The sequence below is a fragment of the Panthera uncia genome, assembly GCF_023721935.1.
Source record: "Panthera uncia isolate 11264 chromosome A1 unlocalized genomic scaffold, Puncia_PCG_1.0 HiC_scaffold_17, whole genome shotgun sequence".
Classification (NCBI taxonomy): domain Eukaryota; kingdom Metazoa; phylum Chordata; class Mammalia; order Carnivora; family Felidae; genus Panthera; species Panthera uncia.
The window spans coordinates 125844934-125863728 of NW_026057577.1; the positions used below are offsets into that span (position 1 = coordinate 125844934).

The window sequence follows — 18795 nt, forward strand, 5'->3', positions numbered from 1 at the left end:
AAGAGATTTCTGTGATTGGTTTTAAACAACCCCAAACTAATGTATTATAACCTTAGTCTCATGTGGTGCCTGCCAATGTGTATGGAAATCTCCAAGCTCTGTATACATTGAATTAAGTGAAATAATCTGGCTGATAAAAGGTATGCAGGTCCCCCATTTGGAGTAGAAATTGGGCTTCTAATAATAATGGAAGCTCCTCCTGGATTGTGGGGAGAGTAGCTGGCCTGCAACTCGGAGCTCTAGGCTTTGGGCAGACCCAGGGGATAGCAGGATTATGGCCCAGGTGGGAGAGGGGGAAGTGATGGACAATCCCTGTCACCATTCCCAGGGGGCACTCATTCTGCCACTGAAGTGTGCTTCCTGAGGGGGAAGAGAGTGAATGTGTATAATGACACCTGATCTGGCCTCCAACCAGCCATAATACATTAGGAAACCTGCTTCAAGATCAAAAAAATATCTTCAAAATATAGCACGAGTGGGAAAAGGGGACCTAATACAAACATATAAGGAATTCATGAGTCCCATAACCACGAAACCATAAAATTTATTATTTTAAAATTTATGATAACCAAATAATGGTGGCTTAAAAGTTATATTTCTTTAGCAAAACTCCTTTTTTCCCTTTAGGGTGAATGAACTAAGAAAATTCCAGGAGGAAGATTTCAAGTACTAAAAATAGAATCGGAGAGCATTAGACTAAAAGGGACTAATAAGTTATTCGTCTCAATCCCTTTGTGCTATCAAGAGGTGGGGGGACTATTTATACCCCTAACCCTCATTCTTGTAAGAGGAGCCCAATTTTCCACAAGTAATTAGCATTTTAGTTTTGTGACATTTAAAAATATTTTTTTTTCTCAAAGAATCCCTACTAAGGACCATTCCATTAGGAGCTACTCTTAGGTATTTGAAAATTAAAATGCATGTTATTTTTTAGGCCGTTTTGAGTTAAAAGCTCTGTATACAATAAACGATTATTTGAATAGTTTTCCAAAGTTATGTTAATGTGTAGATCTATGGGATCCCTTTCACTTGAATTAGAACTAAAATTTTATTTATAAAATACCAACCAGCCCTAAGGATCTTCAGGGTCTCTCCATGCCCATAAGATAAAGTCAAAGTCCTCAGCCTGGCATTCCATGATTTTCAGCTTGGTCTGGTTTACACCTTGACCTCTGTCACTCCCACACAGATTCACTCCCCCTGAAGACTCACTACACAGACTTTCTCAGCTCTGTGTTTTTCAAACTGCTTTTGGTTTTTCCTTCTACCAGATGCTCTTTCTAATTCCACATCTAGACAACTGCTACTCAAGCTTTTAGACTCAGCTCCAATATGACCTTGTTAAATCTTCCAAGTTCTTTCCCTCTGCACTCCAAAACACCCTGGGCAGAATCAATCATTTCCTTTAATTCCAGAGTACATCCTGTATTTTGGACTCATCATATAACATCAGATGCAGACCCAGAATTTCTATCCAGATGGAGTTTGGCAGGGCATTCTGGCTGCTGAGGTGGAGGGTGAGGTATGGTATTTTCAGGTTCCTTTTACATAGCAAGCACACTTAGATCCATGAAAATAGCAATATCGAATACTGAAATATAGCCAATTTTTCATATCATACGCTACTATTCATAGTGGGTGCTTAAATCAGTCATTCCCTCCAGTACTGATGAAAGACATAGTATGAAGACGTAACCACGACTGGGTATCAGGCCCTTACACTTATTGAGTCTCTTCATGAATAGAGGATTTTTTGCCTGACGTCTTTGTACTGAAGTTACTTATGTTTCCAAATATCTCTTTGTGCTTCTCTGCCTTTTTCTTGGCTGGCCTATATACTTGGCTGAGAGCATTTCCCCAGTGAATACTGATGGTGTCTTTTTAGGTACTGAGGCACCTAGGTTACATTTTTTTGTATAAACGTAATCATTAAGCAAACAAGAACTCTCCTAGCTCTCTGCAGCTTTCACTCTCAACCTTGACAGCAGCCCTTCTAGGGATGGTACGGATTTAATAGAGGAAACAACGTTTCCCACTTGTCATTTTCAGAGCTCTGACTTCCATCAGATGACCTGAGACAGTGTTTAGTTTCCATAATTGATTTAAATGTAATACAGATTAGATTTCTTGTCTAGGTGAATTAAATCCAACCATTATTTCCAACAGATATGGAAAATTTTGTTCTTGAATAGACACATTTGAGGTCTCTATCATTCACCCCCTGGATTCATGGGTTCCAGTAGAATGGGCAGGGGAAAGATAGGGAACATGTGGATTGGGAACAGCTATTTAAAAAAGAAAGATCAAGGTTTCTAAGGGAATTTTCCTACCATGTTGGAAAACATAGTAAAACCTTTAAAAAATTTATTTTTTTTTAATTTTTTTAACGTTTATTTATTTTTGAGACAGAGAGAGACTGAGCATGAATGGGGGAGGGTCAGAGAGAGGGAGACACAGAATCCAAAACAGGCTCCAGGCTCTGAGCTGTCAGCACAGAGCCGGACGCAGGGCTCGAACTCACGGACTGTGAGATCATGACCTGAGCCGAAGTCGGCCGCTTAACCGACTGAGCCACCCAGGCGCCCCTAAAAAATTTATTTTTTGAGAGAGAGAGAGAGAGAGAGAGAAAGAGAGAGAGAGAAAGAGAAGTAGAGGGAGAGAGAAGGACAGGCAGAGCGAGAGGGATGGAATCCTATGGAGCCCACATCAGGGCTCGATCTCACAACCATGAGATCATGACCTGAGCCACAATCAAGACTTGGACACTTACCCGACTGAGCCACCCAGGCGCCTCAGTAAAACATTTTAAAACAGAATTTTCAATTTTTAAAAATGAACTCTACTAATCTACTACAACGCTTTTATGAGCAAGCCAAGTTTACTGACTGGGAGGGGAACCACGTTAAGAGACAACGATCTTCAGACAAGCATGTATTTGTTGCAATAACAATAGTCACCATTAACCGGATGTCTTCTCTGTGCTTGGCATTGGGCTAAGTGATGTCATAAGCATCGGATCTCATTTGATCCTGATGACAACCTCAAAGAAGGGCTTTATTAATCTTGGGGTTTTTTTAGATGAGGAAGCTGAGGTTTTGAGAAGTTACGGAAATGGACCGAGTGTGAGGGAGCCAGCAATGGGGAGGTAGGTTCTGGGTGTGGTGAGAGCCCCTCACCAGCCTGGGAAGTGTTGGCAAGTCAGGGAACCTGTCTTTAGATAAAGGGCATCCTTCACTTCCTTCCCACGTGTGCAGACGGCCTTCAGATGGGAGTGAAGGGACCAGATGACCTGGATCATTCTTTAAATTTGGTTGTTTCAGTTTCCTCCAGTCTGACTTGGGGCTGTGGGGCCAAGATACGCCTGGATTGTTGTTTGTATCCTGTTAGGTTAGACTGCTGTAAACCAGAAGGACCCCACTTTTCTTCCATGTCTTGCGCCCCCACAGTCCCATAGCCAAAATGGGCTTTTCCACTTCTTTGCATCCAGCTGGTATTCAGCTGCCTGCTGAACAGCACCTGGTCCCTCCCTGTGGAAAACAAGATCAACCTAGCAAGGCAATTTCCAGCTCTTCTGTATGCACAAGATTTAAGACTGATTCCAAAAGCCAGCTGTTTTTAAGCACAGATAAGGAGATTCTTTTGTTCCTGACTCAGTATCAGAGGAAGGCTCCTAAAAAAAGTGAATCTTCAAAAGAAAGGATTGTCTGAAATTATCACTGACACCGTCAGCTGCAATTTCTCTCTTTCTTTTCCCCACAGACTTTCAGAAATCTTTGGTATCCTACATTGGATTAAAGGGTCTTTACTTCATGGGGTATTTGCTATTTGGCCTGGGGACAGGATTTATTGGACTTTTCCCGAATGTCTACTCCACCCTGGCTCTGTGTACCTCGTTTGGTGTGATGTCCAGCACTCTGTACACTGTGCCCTTTAACCTCATTGCCAAGTACCACCGCGAGGAGCAAGAAAAGAAGGTGCGTCATTGAACCTCACCTGAAGGCTGTGGGTATTTGGTAGGAAAGTGTAGGGCAGGGCTGGAAACAAGGGTCTTAAAACAGGAGCTCTCAAATGCCCAGCCAAATGGGGCGCCTGGGTGGCGCAGTCGGTTAAGCGTCCGACTTCAGCCAGGTCACGATCTCGCGGTCCGTGAGTTTGAGCCCCGCGTCAGGCTCTGGGCTGATGGCTCGGAGCCTGGAGCCTGTTTCCGATTCTGTGTCTCCCTCTCTCTCTGCCCCTCCCCCGTTCATGCTCTGTCTCTCTCTGTCCCAAAAATAAATAAAAAACGTTGAAAACAAATGCCCAGCCAAATGTAATGACGGTGCGGTCGAAGCATGACCACCTTCCTAGCCCATACCCTCCTCCTCACTCTGAAGCCCTGTGTACCTGGAGAACAGGGGAGCAGGTACTGCTACTCTCATTTATTTGATTAAGAAAAGGGGGCTCAGGAATGCTGAGAAACCAGCCTACAATCACACAAAGAAAGGGGACCCTGGGGATTCTGACAACGGCCCCAATGTCCAGTGCTCCTGCAGCATTTCTGGGTCCCCCACTCCCAATGGCTGCAGTGGTGGAGTTATTGATTAAAGGTAGGAAATTCCTAGCCCACATTCCCTTGGAGTCCAGGTTTTAGTAAGTCAGACCCTGGGCACAGGGAGGAAAGCTGGGGTTGCAGGTGGTCACTCCCTGGCTGCCTTTCTCTGCCTTTGGAGCTCACGATGGAGGGGAAGGCACCAGGCTGCCCTAAAAAAACAGTGGGTGGGGTCTTTCTGCTTTAAGATTACCACCTCTTCTTTTCAAAACATGTCACTTTTTCTCCATGAGAATAGACTTACATTTCCTTACCTGGAGTAGTGATATAAAAGCTAAAGAAATAAAGCTTAATCCATCCCAGCAGGAAGCTGCAAAAACACTGGACCCTTTCATGTGCCCGGGCAACCCCAGTCTTCTCTATCATTTGTTCTGACCAATGCCGCAGGGCAGAGTTGCTCTAGGAGTTAAAACCTTCCAAATTAGAGTCCGTGGCTGCTCTCATCCCCTGGCAAACATTGTCACTAACGTTTCGATGCACACACAGGTTTTGCTGTTAAAGAGACAGTTATCACAAAGAACAGAACCTCCTAGGAGAAAGCTAGGGCAAAAACACACAAGCTTTGCATTCAGAGAAACCTGGGTTCGAATCCTGCTGCCCCTACTTTGCAGTTGTGCAACACTGGGGAAGTCATCCATTTATTTATTAAATATCACTTAGAACGAGTTCATTTTTAGAGAAGGCAATATGTTCACATGGTTCAACAATCACAGCAATATACACAATATACACATACACACTGACAGGTGGCTCCCACCTACTCATTTCCCCATTTCCCCCCAGGGGGCCTACAAGTAAGCACTCTTACTAGGTTTTTGTTTATCTTTCCAGTATGTTAAAATGAAAATCAGACAAGTATGAATCTGTTTTCTTATTTTCCCTGTCTTATGCAAAGCATAACGTGCATTTTTTCTGCACAATGCTTTTGTTTTTTAACCTTACTAGTATAGGAATTATCATTCAAACTCTCAGAGCCTGAGCTTCCTCATCAAGCAAATGGGAATAATATGCCCACCTTATAGAGTTGTTGGAAAATGAAACTCCACAAGATAGTGCAGGTGGTCTGTCTAGCATGATGCCTACCTAGCACCTGGCAAAGACTCCAAAAAAGGTAGTTAGTATTATTGTTGTTATATGGGGTTAATGGTAATACGTGCATCCAGGGAGGAGGGAAGGAAGACGTGAAGCGACATATGCCGAAGAATCTTGCACAGGCCTAGCATAAAGAATACACCCAATAAGTGGCGACATTATCAACCGATTCAGGCCGCATATCGACCATATTGAAAGGCTGACTTTTTTTTTTATGTTGTTTCTCCTGTGTAGATCTGGGATTCAACATCCTTCTACACATATTTGAAATTTTAACACTAAGGAGGGAAGGAAGGGAGTATGTATTGAGTTTCCATTCCATTTTATTTATTGACTTCTTAGGAAGAGATAATTTTGCATATATTAATCATTTAACCTTCATGGGCACTAACAGGAGAATTGAAGGTAGGTGGCAGGTAGGAAAAACAGCCTCAGGCACGAATTTGGAGCTTCTCGGTGACCTTAAATCAGGAGTTGGCAAACTATGCCTCATTGACCACATGTGGCCTGCCACTTGTTTTTGTACAGCCCATGAGCTAAGAATTCTCTTAATATTTTTAAATGAAATTTTAAAAAGAAAATCAGTAGAAGGATAACGTTTGTGACAAGTGGAAATTACATGAAATTCAAATACCAATGTCTGTGAAGTTATATTGGAACGCCAACTCGTGTGTTTACTGTAGCTGCTTTCACACTACAATGGTAGAGCTGTGTGCTTGCGACCGAGACCATGGGAACCACAAGCTGAACGTGTTTCCTATCTGGCTCTTCACAGAAATAGTGTGCTGACCTCTGCCCTAAAGTACTGTTCGCGTAGATTAAATGTGTTCCTGTGTTTCCCTTGCAGAGACAGCAGGCCCCGGGAGGGAGTATGGACGGCAGTGAGAGAGGGCAGGGCCTGGACTGCGCGGTCCTCACCTGCATGGTGCAGCTGGCTCAGATCCTGGTTGGAGGTGGCCTGGGCTTCCTGGTCAACAAGGCTGGGAGCGTCATTGTGGTAATCACAGCCTCTGGGGTGGCCATGATCGGCTGCTGTTTTGTGGCTCTCTTCGTAAGATATGTGGATTAGGTCAATAGGGAGACATCATCCCTAACCTCCAACACAGTGAAGGGCATGGTAGGAAATCAGTCTGTCCTCTGGCTCTGCAGCTTTGGGGTCTGCCCATTGGCTGCCCTGCGTTATGACTTCTGCTACAGTGATCTGCCTGCACCTCACTTTCTGCCAAACCTCTGCACAGCAGTTTCCTTATTTTAGGCATCATCTATCTTGGGAAAGACTGGGCTCTGCCTCCATTCACCGGTGGCAAAGGTTAATTGTGGGAGATGGCGCCTCTATGCGCCTTCCTACTGCATCTCAGGACATTCCAGGCCTTGACAAAACGCCAGAAGCCGACTAGTTTTACACAGGACAATGGTGTTTATTCTATCATGTGTTGTTTTTTTCTTAACCAGAGGTCTATATTTAATCGGAGGGTCATACTTTTCATTATTTCACCAATACTCAAAATATTGCTGATGATTTATGATATTAGCTTACTCATATTTAATTCATACTTCATTTACTCATACAGACAGTCCCTGGCTTACAATACAATGGTTCAAATTACAATTCTTCTTCCTCTTCTCCTTCTCCTTCTCCTTCATCTTCTTTTACTTAACGATAGTTGGAAAGCAGTGCACATTCAGTAGAAAGCATACCTCAGATTGTGAATTTTGATCTTTTCTGGGTGATACATGCCCTTGTGATGCTGGGCAGCGGCAGCCACAGCTCCCAGTCAGTCTCACCATCCCGAGGGTGAACAACTGGTCCACTGACCACCATTCTGTCCCCATACAGCTCCACTGGTTTTGTTTTTGGTTTCCATTTTCAGTATGGTATTCAGTAAATTACATGAGATAGTCAACACTCAAAACCACTCCATCTTCCTTCCTCCCTCTCCCTCTCACGTTATCCATCGTAGAGTGGCGAGGTCATGACTAACTCAGAGGAGTGATCAGGGAGAAACCTGCTCTCTAGCCTATACTGTGGGATGATGATGAGCAAATGCTCAGAGGATCCCATGTGACCCAGAACCCTGTGTTATAAAAGAAACGCCTCCCTTGTAATTCACCTGTCCTTGGCGTCTGCAAAGTTTAAAAGTAGAATTATTTGCAGACTTCAATGTTTATTTCCTGATCATTTCTCCAAGGACTGTTCTGGTGATTGAAGATTTTGAAATCAATGAATGGGTGAGGTAGGAAGGACCTGCAGTTAAGGACCATCTTACCTGGACCCCAAGAAGTTAAAAGTAGTCGTCTCTGGCCAAGGACAGGGCAAGGGAAGCTCTTTTCAGCTGAAGGACTGGATGGGCTGCTGGGATGAAGAAAGGAGCTAGGGCATGCATTCACCACCACCCCTAAATCCCCTCACACACATGCACTCACACACACACTTGGATATTCAAACACTCTGCTCTCTTAACTCGACTCCACTCAGGTTTGAATGAGTGGATAGAATCCAATTTTAAAAGCCTTTAACCACTTTTAGGCACTCAAGTACTTGTTCTCAGTATACTTGTTCTCTTGTTTCTCTCGGACAGTAATGTTCTATTCCCAGACAAATAAAGCAAATGCAGGTACACCTAAATTCGGATCAGAAATCCCAGGAAATCCTGTAGGAGAAAGGAAAGCCAAACTGCTTTGTCTGCTGCTTCCCCCACCATGCAACTGACATTCCAACCTCAAACCTTTAATCACTGCTTTCCCTCAGCTGCAAATGTCCTGTGTCCCCACTACCTGTCTAAATTGCCATCCCTGCCCATTTAACTTGTACCCATATTTCTAGGTCCATCTCGTATACTATTTTGATAACGAAGTCTCTTATCCTCCAGCAGAACCAAGCTTTCTGCCCCCTGTATTCCCATAGCACTTTCTTTTAGCCTTATTATGAGACTCAACTCACTGTTCCATGACCTAGTTGCCTTGTGTACAAGGCTGTGTCTCCTTCTAAATATACAAGTCGGTAATGTGTCTAGTTGATGTGTGTGATCTCAGCACCCAGTACAGGGCTTGGCACACAACTGGCATTCAAAAAAAATAAAATAAATTTGGCCATTTCCTGGTTTATTTTTTTGTCTTTGTGGTAAACAGAAGTCATAGTCTTGGCTCTCTCTAGCCATGTTCTCAGAAGCCCTCAAGTTTGGATGGGGACAAGTGGATTCTTTTCACAAAGTTCTTTCATGAAGGCCTTGCCCTTAGCCCCTTCTATTTTTCTAGGGCCCATCATGGCAGAAGCACACCCTTCAACATACTTCCCTAAAAACCTGAACCAACCCAGTATCTTATTGTCAAAATTGAAATGGCAAGTTCCTGTAACAAAGAGAATCTCTCCACGAGAGGCTAATATCAACATTATACATGGATACACTGCCATGCTACTACTGTTTGTTCTTTCTGGGTGTTTCTTGCTTGGTTATTTTGTTTTTGGGGACTTGGAGGGGGTTGCCGTTCAGTTTTTATTAGCTATTCGAATAGCTAATAATAGCAATTGCTATTCGATATCAGTATCAATATTTTTTCTTCCTAAAGAGCAAAGAAAGACTAATTTGACAACTTTATTTATTTATTTATTTATTTATTTAAGTAGACTACACCCAAGGTGGGGCTTGAACTTAACAACCCAGAGATCAAGAGTCACATGCTCTACCAACTGAGCCAACCAGGCATCCCTATTTGACTACTTTAAAACAAAAGCATTATTCGGTTTTCTAAAAAGCTAACTTCTCAGGACTGCTCAGGATTGAGGAGATCAGGAAGCTTTTGTTTTTGTGGCAAAGCTATGAATGCTTAGTAATTACATTGCGTTGTGTTACAGAATGCAGGACGAGGGATGCTAGGGCTGCAGGTGTTCCCACTGAGCCTGAAATCTCAGACAATACAGGACATTTCCAACAAAAGTACAAAAAGATTTAGTTTGAGAGGCTATTTAAGCAGACATGTTTGTATAATGATTATTTATTGTGAAAGAACCACAACAATAGATGCCCAAGTTGCCAGGTTTGCTTTTTTTTTTTTTTTAATCCCAAACTAGATCACCCAAAGAGAACAGTAGCACCTCTGTCCAAACTGGCAGTTGGATGGGTAGGCTGATGTTTGATCCCTATTCTCTAAGCAGCCTCAAGAAAGGACTAAATTGCTGTGACCAGGACAGAATTGTCTTAAGAAACGTGTCATTCTTCAGAGATGGTCCCATAGACTGCCTGGTGGTTAAGGAAGAATTTGTAATTCACGCTCACCATGCAGAGCATTCCTTAGAATGAATGGAACTTGGCCAAAGAGCCATTTGAAGTCCCACAGTATCCTGTGGAAAGTCTTACTCCCCACCTTGTCTTCTCAATATTATGAGAAAGAGAGAACCCCTCAGCAGAAATTGTGATGATCCCCTCAGAATAGGCTCTCTGTACTCTCTTCCCTTTGGGATAGATTTTACTCGAGTCTTCCATTCCCTTTCCCACTCCACGCCTCCTGTTGAAATCTGGTTCTAGGAGTTTGGTTTCCAGAAGTCTCCCTTACCCCCCCCCCCGCCCCGCTCCCCCATTTCTACAGCATCTCTTAGTTTTCTGTCCTGAGCCTACAGAAGCCCTGGCGGTGCCGACCCTCTACAGGCTGGTCCAGAGCCTCTATCAAACGGGCACCCGGAGTCCCAAAGAGTGAAGGAGGAGAGGCTACAGAAAAGTCCCCACGCCCAGTAGCGTGTTTACTCAGACCTTTTCAAGTTGCTCCAGGGCACAGCTCACCTGCCGCGCGCAGAAAGGAGCACACAGGGTTTCCAGTACCCACGCCGCTCCCCGGGGAACTGGGAAGTCCAGGCTTCCGGCACCTGGCGCCCTCTCTTCCTGCTCGGTTACTAAGGGAGCACGCGAGCTCCCCTTTTCCTTCAGAGGCGAGAGCCTGAAAAGGTCTCAGTTCAGTCCCTCTAATCACAATGCATCCGCTCCCTCCCTCAAGGACGCCACTCCCCAGCGAATCGCTCGCGGCGTTTGCGGGCAAGTATTTTGTCTCAGGTGACCGCTGAGCGCAGAGTCGCGGCCCGGCTCCCGCGTACCCACTCCCCTGTCCGCGATGGTAAATGATACAATGGCCTCACGGGAGATGCCTCTCTCGCGGTGCATTTCTCTTGAATGTGGATCAAGACCGTCACTACTTTCTTCCAACTCCGAAAAAGTTTCTTATTCCCAAACCGGGCTCTCTGCGCAGCCGCGCCGCAAGTCAGACGGCGCTGCGGCCGTCTCGCCTGCCAAGGCGCGAAGGAAAGGTTTTGTGGGAGGCTTCCCCAGTTGGACGCGTCGCTAGGACCCTTTCAAGAGCTCCATAAAAGTCGCTGGAGTAAATGCGCTCAATTGCCTGCGCACCACTTGGCTGAGCCCCACTTCCTCGCGCCCCAATTTCTTTACATTCCTGAGTCCTTTCTCCGCTTCTGGGCGCCCCTACCCTGCCCAGTGTTGACAGCCTAAGGAGAGGAAGTTGTGTGGGGGGAGAGAAGGGGGACGCGGGCTGGTGGCTTGGCTCTGCGATGCTGACCCGGGCCCCTTTGCCAGCTTCCTCTCTCCACCTTGTCTGGAAGCCTTCCCTCCCCGGAGACAGCCCCCTCGTCTTCTCAGTGGCGGCTCCCTTGCGCCCCTCCCTATCCTCGTCCCTCCTACCTCTCGATCCGGCGGGCGCCCAGCATCTCCTAATCCGCTCTCCTCTTTCCCCACCCGGGGAAGGCCACTTTGCGGTGACTGCGCACCCTGGGCTGAGTCAGTAGGCGGAGCTGCTGGGCAGCAGATCGTAGCGCCCCCCACTGTAGACCACCACGCCAGGCGGGTAGTAGACCAGGTCAGGCTCCGCGGTCGGGTGGAGAGGTGCCAGGGCCTGCAGCCCCTGATCTTCGGGCTCTGGCTTGGTGGTGGCGGTGAAAGGGCGCATGCTGGTGAGAGAGGGCGACGCGATGCGCCACAGCAGACTCTTGAGCGCTTTGCGGAACTCGCGGCGCACGAGGCAGTAGAGGATGGGGTTGAGACAGCTGTTGGAATGAGCCAGGCACACGCTCACCGGGAACGCGTATACCTGGCATAGGAAATACTCTTGGCTGAAGGGCACCGCGTTGAACTTGATGAGGATGCTCCAGGTGGTGAGCGCCTGGTTGGGCAGCCAACACAGGAAGAATGATAGGACCACGATGGTCACTGATTTGGTGACTTTGGACCGTCTCCGGGCGCTGGCTGCGGCCAGGCTGCCCCGGCCAGCCGAGGCTCCTCCTTCGGTCCCTGCCACTCGGCGATCGGAGATGAAGCGCACCAGCAGCAGATAGCACAGGCTGATGATACACAAGGGCAGCACGAAGCCTAGCAGCACCTTCTGCAAGTGGTAGAGGCCCAGCCAGAACTGTCTGTCGCCGCCCAGCAACTTGTCTGGGAAGCGCACCAGGCACAGCTCCTCGCCCATCACCTTGATAGTGGTGGAGAAGATGGCATTGGGCAACGAGGCCAGCGCGGCGGAGGCCCAGATCAATACGCACAGTGCTTTGGCTGAAAAGCAGCAGCTGCCCCCCAGGCTTTTGCCGCAGCAGTCGCACCGGCCGTGCCCTCGGGTCCTGTGGCTCTTAAGAGCCGAGGCCACCGAGTGGTAGCGCGCCACGCTCATGGAGGTGAGGAAGAAGACGCTGGCGTACATGTTCATGGATGTCACTATGGATACGATCTTACACATGGCCTTGCCGAAGGGCCATTTGAAGTCCAGAGCGTTTTCCACCGCCCAGAAGGGCAGGGTGAGTACGAATTGAAAGTCTGTCAGCGCCAGGTTGGTGACGAAGAGGTTGATGGAGGACTTGCGCCATCCCTGCTTACTCTTCATCAGGTAGAGCACCAGCAGGTTGCCGGTCAGGCCCAACGCGCAAACCACCCAGTACACCACGCTGATGAGGACCCGCACCCGGGCCTCGGTGTCTGCACTTTCTGTCCCGCCCGTGCCCGGGGGATGCCCCGGCGCCGCGCCGTCAGGCAGCTCTAGCCCCAGATCCCACCACAAGTCCTGAAGCTGCAGCGACGCGTTGCCGCTGGTGTTGGCCGCCTGCAGAAGGTACGGGATCATACTGAAGAGTTCTGCGAGCTCGTCTCCGCCAGCCGCCTTCTTCATAGTGACTGCCGTGGCACAGGTACCTGCAGGCACAGGTGCCTCTAGGTCATGTTCCAGGAGGACTTCAAGACCTAAGCGAGTCCAACGCGCTGGGGGTTCTGTCCCCGCGAGGGCGCAGGGCGTTCGTGGGAGCTTTCAAGGCAGCGGTTGCACATAGCTCTTGGGTACTGGGTGCCAAAAGCTTCTCTGGCCCGCGGCGGCGTTGGGGCGCGAGAGTTGGTCTCCGTGTCTGTTCTGGAGCGGAGTTCTAGAACCGAGCAGCGCAGCTCCGAAGGCGAGCGGTGGGCGTCCAAGGATTCTCTGGCTGAGCTCGGACGATCCTTGCTGTACGATCCAGACGTTCCCGCACTGCGTTTGTTGGGCACTAGGCTATACCCACCCTGCCCCTCAGGACCTCTATTGGGGGCCCGCTCCTTCTCTTTCAAATACCTTTGTCGGTTTCCTTTGCTGCTGCAGCTTGGACGAGGTTTCTGCCCTTTGAGAGGAAAAAGAGAGGGGAGTTCCATCTATCTCGCTCTGACTCTCCGGAGGTCTTTCGAAGTCATCCTCCCAGCCTTGCGCCTCCACCTCTCCGCTGTTGTCAGCTCCCAGTGAGTTGTCAGCCGCTGTCACCGGAATTCTACTCGCACCCGCAAAACCTAGGCTGCGGGCTCCCAGGGAGCATGCGTAAACCCCCGCGCGAGTTGAGGGGGCGCTTTCCGAGGTGCTGAACTTCGCCACGCCCGCTTCGGGAAGGAGGAAGCGGTGGGCGGCAGGGAGAGCCCACCAGAAGATTCTCCTGTTCCTCTTCAAAGTTTCAGAAGGAGATGGTTGTAACCTTTTATTTTCCTATGTTTCTGGAGAACGTCGGCTTTGATTTGCTCTCCCTTCTTCTTGTTTATTCCCAAACATAACTACAGGTATTAGAATTTCTTTCTTTCTTCTTTACTCTCACTTTATCTTTGAAATGATACCATTCGATGAAAGATGGTTCTAAAAATTCAAGATCTCCTATCCATTTTTATTTTTAAAAGCAACGGTAGTGGCCTCTTTTCATGCCCAGACCCCAAGTCAGATGATGGGCTTTTACTGGATAAACACAAATTCCACGTCCCCTTCTTTAATTATCTAACCACTTTACTTGGTGTCTGTGATTGTCACGATTTTCAAAGCTTCTTCATATAGCAGAACTATAGGTTCAAGTGTTGCCCTCTGCCTTTGGTATGTACTAAGAACTGAAGTTAGGCAGAGAGTATACAATTGGGGAGCTGACTTCACAGACACTAGATACTTCCCGTCCAGCTCTGAGCCCAAAGCTCTTTCACAAATTGCTTACTCACATGCATTCTCTTTACCTTGATGCAGTTGAAATAGGGGATCCTATGAGGCTGTTTTTGGACCACCAGCCCCTTACTTTCACTATGATTATAATCAAAACTCTTTAGCAGGTGTTTTTCAGACCAATGGAAGTAAATGTTGAGGAATCTTCTAAGTTACTTTGGGCAAGGGGAACCAGTGTAAACCATTTGAATTACTTCTCAAATCGCAGTTTATTTCAATGCCAGCTCAACTGCTCAATGTAAATTATACTTCTTAGGGTGAAATTAAGAAATTTGAAATGTTTTCTGCACTGTCCCCGCCTAAACTGAGACAAAAATATGTTAAGCATAATTGTCCTCTCTTCTGTGGAGTTCACGACTTTACTTACAGAGATCAAGAGGATGTGGCTTTAAAGCAGCAGAGATAGTAAAATAGTTAAAAAAGAAACGTGGTACCCAAACCATATGAAGGGAAACTGAAACAATCTGGATTCCAAAGCAAGAACCCAGTTCCAAGCAGAGAACATGCTTCCCTATACACTCTGGACTTCTCCAGTTGCCGGCTAGAGGGCGTCAGGGCTTTAGTAAAAAACAAATCAAAACCAACCACCTTGAACAGCTCTAATCTGGAGAAGTTCAGCCCAGCTCTGATTATTGCTCCCAATCCACAAGTTGCCTCTGTGGACACCTCTTATCTCTGTTTTAGTATCCTCATCTTTAAGCTCACTCTTCACTTCATGTTTTACTAATTCTTTCTCCATCAAATTTTTCTCTCTCCTTTATTTAAAAAAAGAAGTTAAAAAAATATTTCAAGGAGCTATTGAAAAATGAGGAAGCCTATGGCATACTCTGACAATCCTTTGCCTTGTTTTTCACACCTGTATATGGAAGGATTACAGTTTTTAAATATTCTGAGGCTAGATGCTAAGTAGGTGGCATCAGAGTCAGGTGGGGAGCTTGCTAAAAATTTAAGTTGCAACTCTCCTCCCAGCCCTATGCTGGCCCAGAGATTCTGATTCTCAGTGGATTTGGAAAAGGATCCAAGACTGTACATTTGCTTAAGTTTATTTTCATTTATTTTGAGACAGAGATAGAGAGCAAGTGGGGGAGGGACAGAGAGAGAGACGGAAACCAAATCCCAAGTAGGGTCTGAGATGTCAGCACAGAGCCCAATGTGGGGCTTGCATTCATGAACTGTGAGATCATGACTTGAGCTGAAATCAAGAGTTGGACGCTTAACTGACTGAGCCACCCAGGTGCCCCAAGACTCTACAACTTAAATGCATTCTTCCAGATGATACTAATTTTTTTCTACGTTTGGGAATATCTGGACTTTTATTTCTTTTCTAACTTTCCAGGTAAAAAAATACTAAGTCCCCAAAAGTAATTAATGTCCAGTGGTGGTTTATCACACCCTAAGATTGGAAACAAAGGAAGAGAAAGAGGTCTTGGCACGTTTCCTTAAAATCACATTTGGGTCCAACAATGACATTTGCTTCATTGTGGGACTGAGAGGGCCATGTGCTCCTGTGGTATGTCAGACAGCACATCTCAGACTGAGCCCTCGGGAGAGGCTGTCTCAAGTGCAACTCTCCAAGAATTCAGCCAGAATGCTTCTAAGGCTAGAATATTCATTTCTGAATCTGCTCTCTGAAAATGAACCAGAGATCATGTACAGCAATTTATAGTATCACTTAACTAAGCCTGTGTTATGGAAGCAAAAATCCCTTTTCAAAGAAGTTCTTTTCCAACACTGACTAAAGACATTTTAGACCCATTATCCTAAAAATATGGGCCACATTTTTTTCAAACATCATCTAAAAAATTCAAGGAGAGAAACGTATCAGTGGTGGTCAAGTATCATTTAATTATACAAGATCATAATCCAAATAATGTAATATATGACAAACAAGTTAGTAAAGGCTAGGATGTGAGTTTGAGGGAGCCTGGTATCACATGGATAGTTTGTTCTGGGCAGACTGTAGCAAGATGGAAACACTTCAGCTGGATCTAAATGAGAAGACAGGAAATTACAGGAGTCAGGTTAGAGAGAAGATATGTAATCTGAAATTCTTGATTCTGGGATTCTACAAAGAAAAGTGGGTTTTCAGGTAAAAGAGAAAAGAATCTATTCTTTCAAGATTCCTTTGGAATATGTGCAGATAATCTTCTCTCTGAATTATTTCTTTTCAGTCTGAAGATAGCACAGAATTTTATTCTACCAAAATTATGAATTGAATTCCTAATATGCACAAATCAATGTGTTAGGTGTTTGGATATAAAACAACAAAAACAACAATGGTACAAGAATAATAATAATAATAATAAAAGCAATGATAACCATTCATATTTCACATTTATTTGGAAACTATTATTTTTCTATGGTTGTTGTAACAAATTATCACAAAATGGGTGGTTTAAAAGAACAAAAATTTATTATCTCAAAATCCTCAACACTAGAAGTCAGAAATCAGGGTGTTGTCAGAGTTGGTTCCTTGGACGTTCTGAGGGAGAAAACATACCATGCCTCTCTCCTAACTTCTGGTGAGTCTATGTTGATTCCTTGGTTTGTAACAGTATCACTGTTATCTCTGTCTTTGTCTTCAGATGGCATTTCTCCTTTCTGTGTGTATTTTTGTGTCTCTGTCTTCTCTCTATATAAGGACTCCAGTCACTGAATTAGTGTCTACTCTAATCCTATATGACTTCATCCTAATCTGCAAGGGTTATATATTTACATTTCCAAACAGGGTCACATTCACAGGTACCGGGAACTAGGACCTGAACATATCTTTTTAGGGGACACAATTATACCCACTACAGGTAACAACTGTGTCCACTGTGCAAAGGTTTTTGTCTGCATTATCTCACCTAATACGCACAAGTGAGGTTAATACTACTATCATCCCAGATCTGATTTCCAGCCTTTTATCCCCAGAACTCTAGAGTTGCATATCCAACTGTTACTTGATGCTTCAACATGGTTGCCGGTTTCCTTCAGATTTTTCAATCTTAGTAAATGGCATTACTATTCACATAACCATTCAAACTAAAAACCCAAGAGTAGGGGCACCTGGGTGGCTCAGTCGGTTAAGTGTCCGACTGCAGCTCAGGTCATGATCTCACAGTCTGTGAGTTCGAGCCCTGCATCAGGCTCTGTGCTGACAGCTCAGAGCCTGGAGCCTGCTTCAGATTCTGTGTCTCCCTCTCTCTCTCTGCCCCTCCCCTGCTCATGCTCTGTCTCTCTGTGTCTCAAAAATAAAAATAAAAACCTTAAAATTTTTTTTAAAAAAACCCAAGAGTAATTCTTTACCTCTCATTTTCCCTTACACTTAATTGAACTCAATGTAGCAGGTCTTGGTAGCATGTTCTCAAGAACAAAAACAAAAACAAAACCCCCAAATTCCTGAATCCACCTACTTCTTTCTATTTTTCAATTTCTCTCTGTGTTAGGTATCTCTTGCTGAATAATAATTTATGTTAAAACTTTATGGCTTAAAATAACAGTCTGTGTAGTTCAGGAACCCAGGCACGGCACAGTGTCATTGGCTCAAGGTCTAGCATGAGGTTGCAGTCAAGCTATCATCTGGGGTTGTGGTCTTATTTAATTAATTTAGCAGTAGAGAGGGGAATTTGCCTTCAAGTTCATTCACAAGGTTGTTGGCAGACCTTGATCTTTCACTCTGTGAGATGCTCCACAGCGTTGCTTCACAATATAGCAGTTGGGTTCTGGCAGGGTAATGGGTGGGTGGGGTGGGGGGGGGGCAGGGAGAGGAATTGGCATCAAATCTATATGGTGTTTTTATAATCTAGTAAAAGAAGTGGCACTCCTATCACTTCTGCCACATCACCTTCTTTAGAGGCCAGTCAATAAGTCCAGTCCATACTCAGGGAGAGGGGAGTTACACAGGAATATGATTACTAGGCAGCAGAGATCATGGGACTATCTTGAAAGCTGACTACCACAATAGGGCACGTTGTCACAATACCCAGCAGGAAACAAGAGTTGAAGACCTACTCAACTGAGTCGATATCTCAACAGCGACACAGTGCTGGGACAATAAAGATTGAAGTTAAAGCCTAGTAAAATGGAAGGGAATATTAAGTAAGCAGTCCAGGCTTTCAGTCCAAACCCCCAAAGAGGCACATCCTAAGGGTAAGTTCTACACTCTATTCTCAACAACCAGAAAACACACACTTCCTTCAAATACACATAGAACATTCACCAAAATAGACCACATGCTGGGCCAAACTCAAGTTTCAACACATTTCAAAGGATTGAAATCATACAGACCATGTATTTTAAGCACAGTGGAATTAAACTAGAAATCAACAAAAGAATGATTACTAGAAGTCCTCAAATGTTTCACAATTAGGTCACATATTTTAAACAACCCTGATTAAAGACGAACTAAAATATAAAATGTTATAAAAGAAAGTATAAAATAGTTTAAAATAAATCATAGTAAAATATGGCATCAAATTCTGTGGGATGTAATCAAAACAGTGCTTAGATGGAAATTTATAGCTGTAAGTGCATATTTTTAAAAAGAAAGGTTAAACATCTAGCTTCAAACTCAAAATACTAGAGGACGATAAATACTTTCATTCCAAAGAAAGGAGAAGTATGGAATAGTAAAGATAAGAGCAGAAATATGCAGA

At 45.2% G+C, this 18795-nt stretch overlaps 2 protein-coding genes across 2 annotated transcripts in view; one reads left to right on the forward strand and one right to left on the reverse strand.

Annotated features, from left to right (window-relative positions):
- Positions 1 to 7675, forward strand: part of SLC45A2 (solute carrier family 45 member 2) — a 32532-nt gene extending 24857 nt beyond the window's left edge. The window contains exons 6-7 of the mRNA XM_049648219.1: positions 3760 to 3974; positions 6528 to 7675. Of these exons, the coding sequence (XP_049504176.1) occupies positions 3760 to 3974; positions 6528 to 6749 (437 nt within the window). The 3' untranslated portion in view covers positions 6750 to 7675. The remainder of the gene's footprint in view (positions 1 to 3759; positions 3975 to 6527) is intronic.
- A 3783-nt stretch (positions 7676 to 11458) lies between these two features.
- On the reverse strand, positions 11459 to 12835 carry RXFP3 (relaxin family peptide receptor 3). Its single transcript, XM_049648859.1, has one exon. The coding sequence runs from the start codon at positions 12833 to 12835 to the stop codon at positions 11459 to 11461; it is 1377 nt and encodes a 458-aa protein (XP_049504816.1).
- Between the last annotated feature and the right edge of the window lie 5960 nt (positions 12836 to 18795).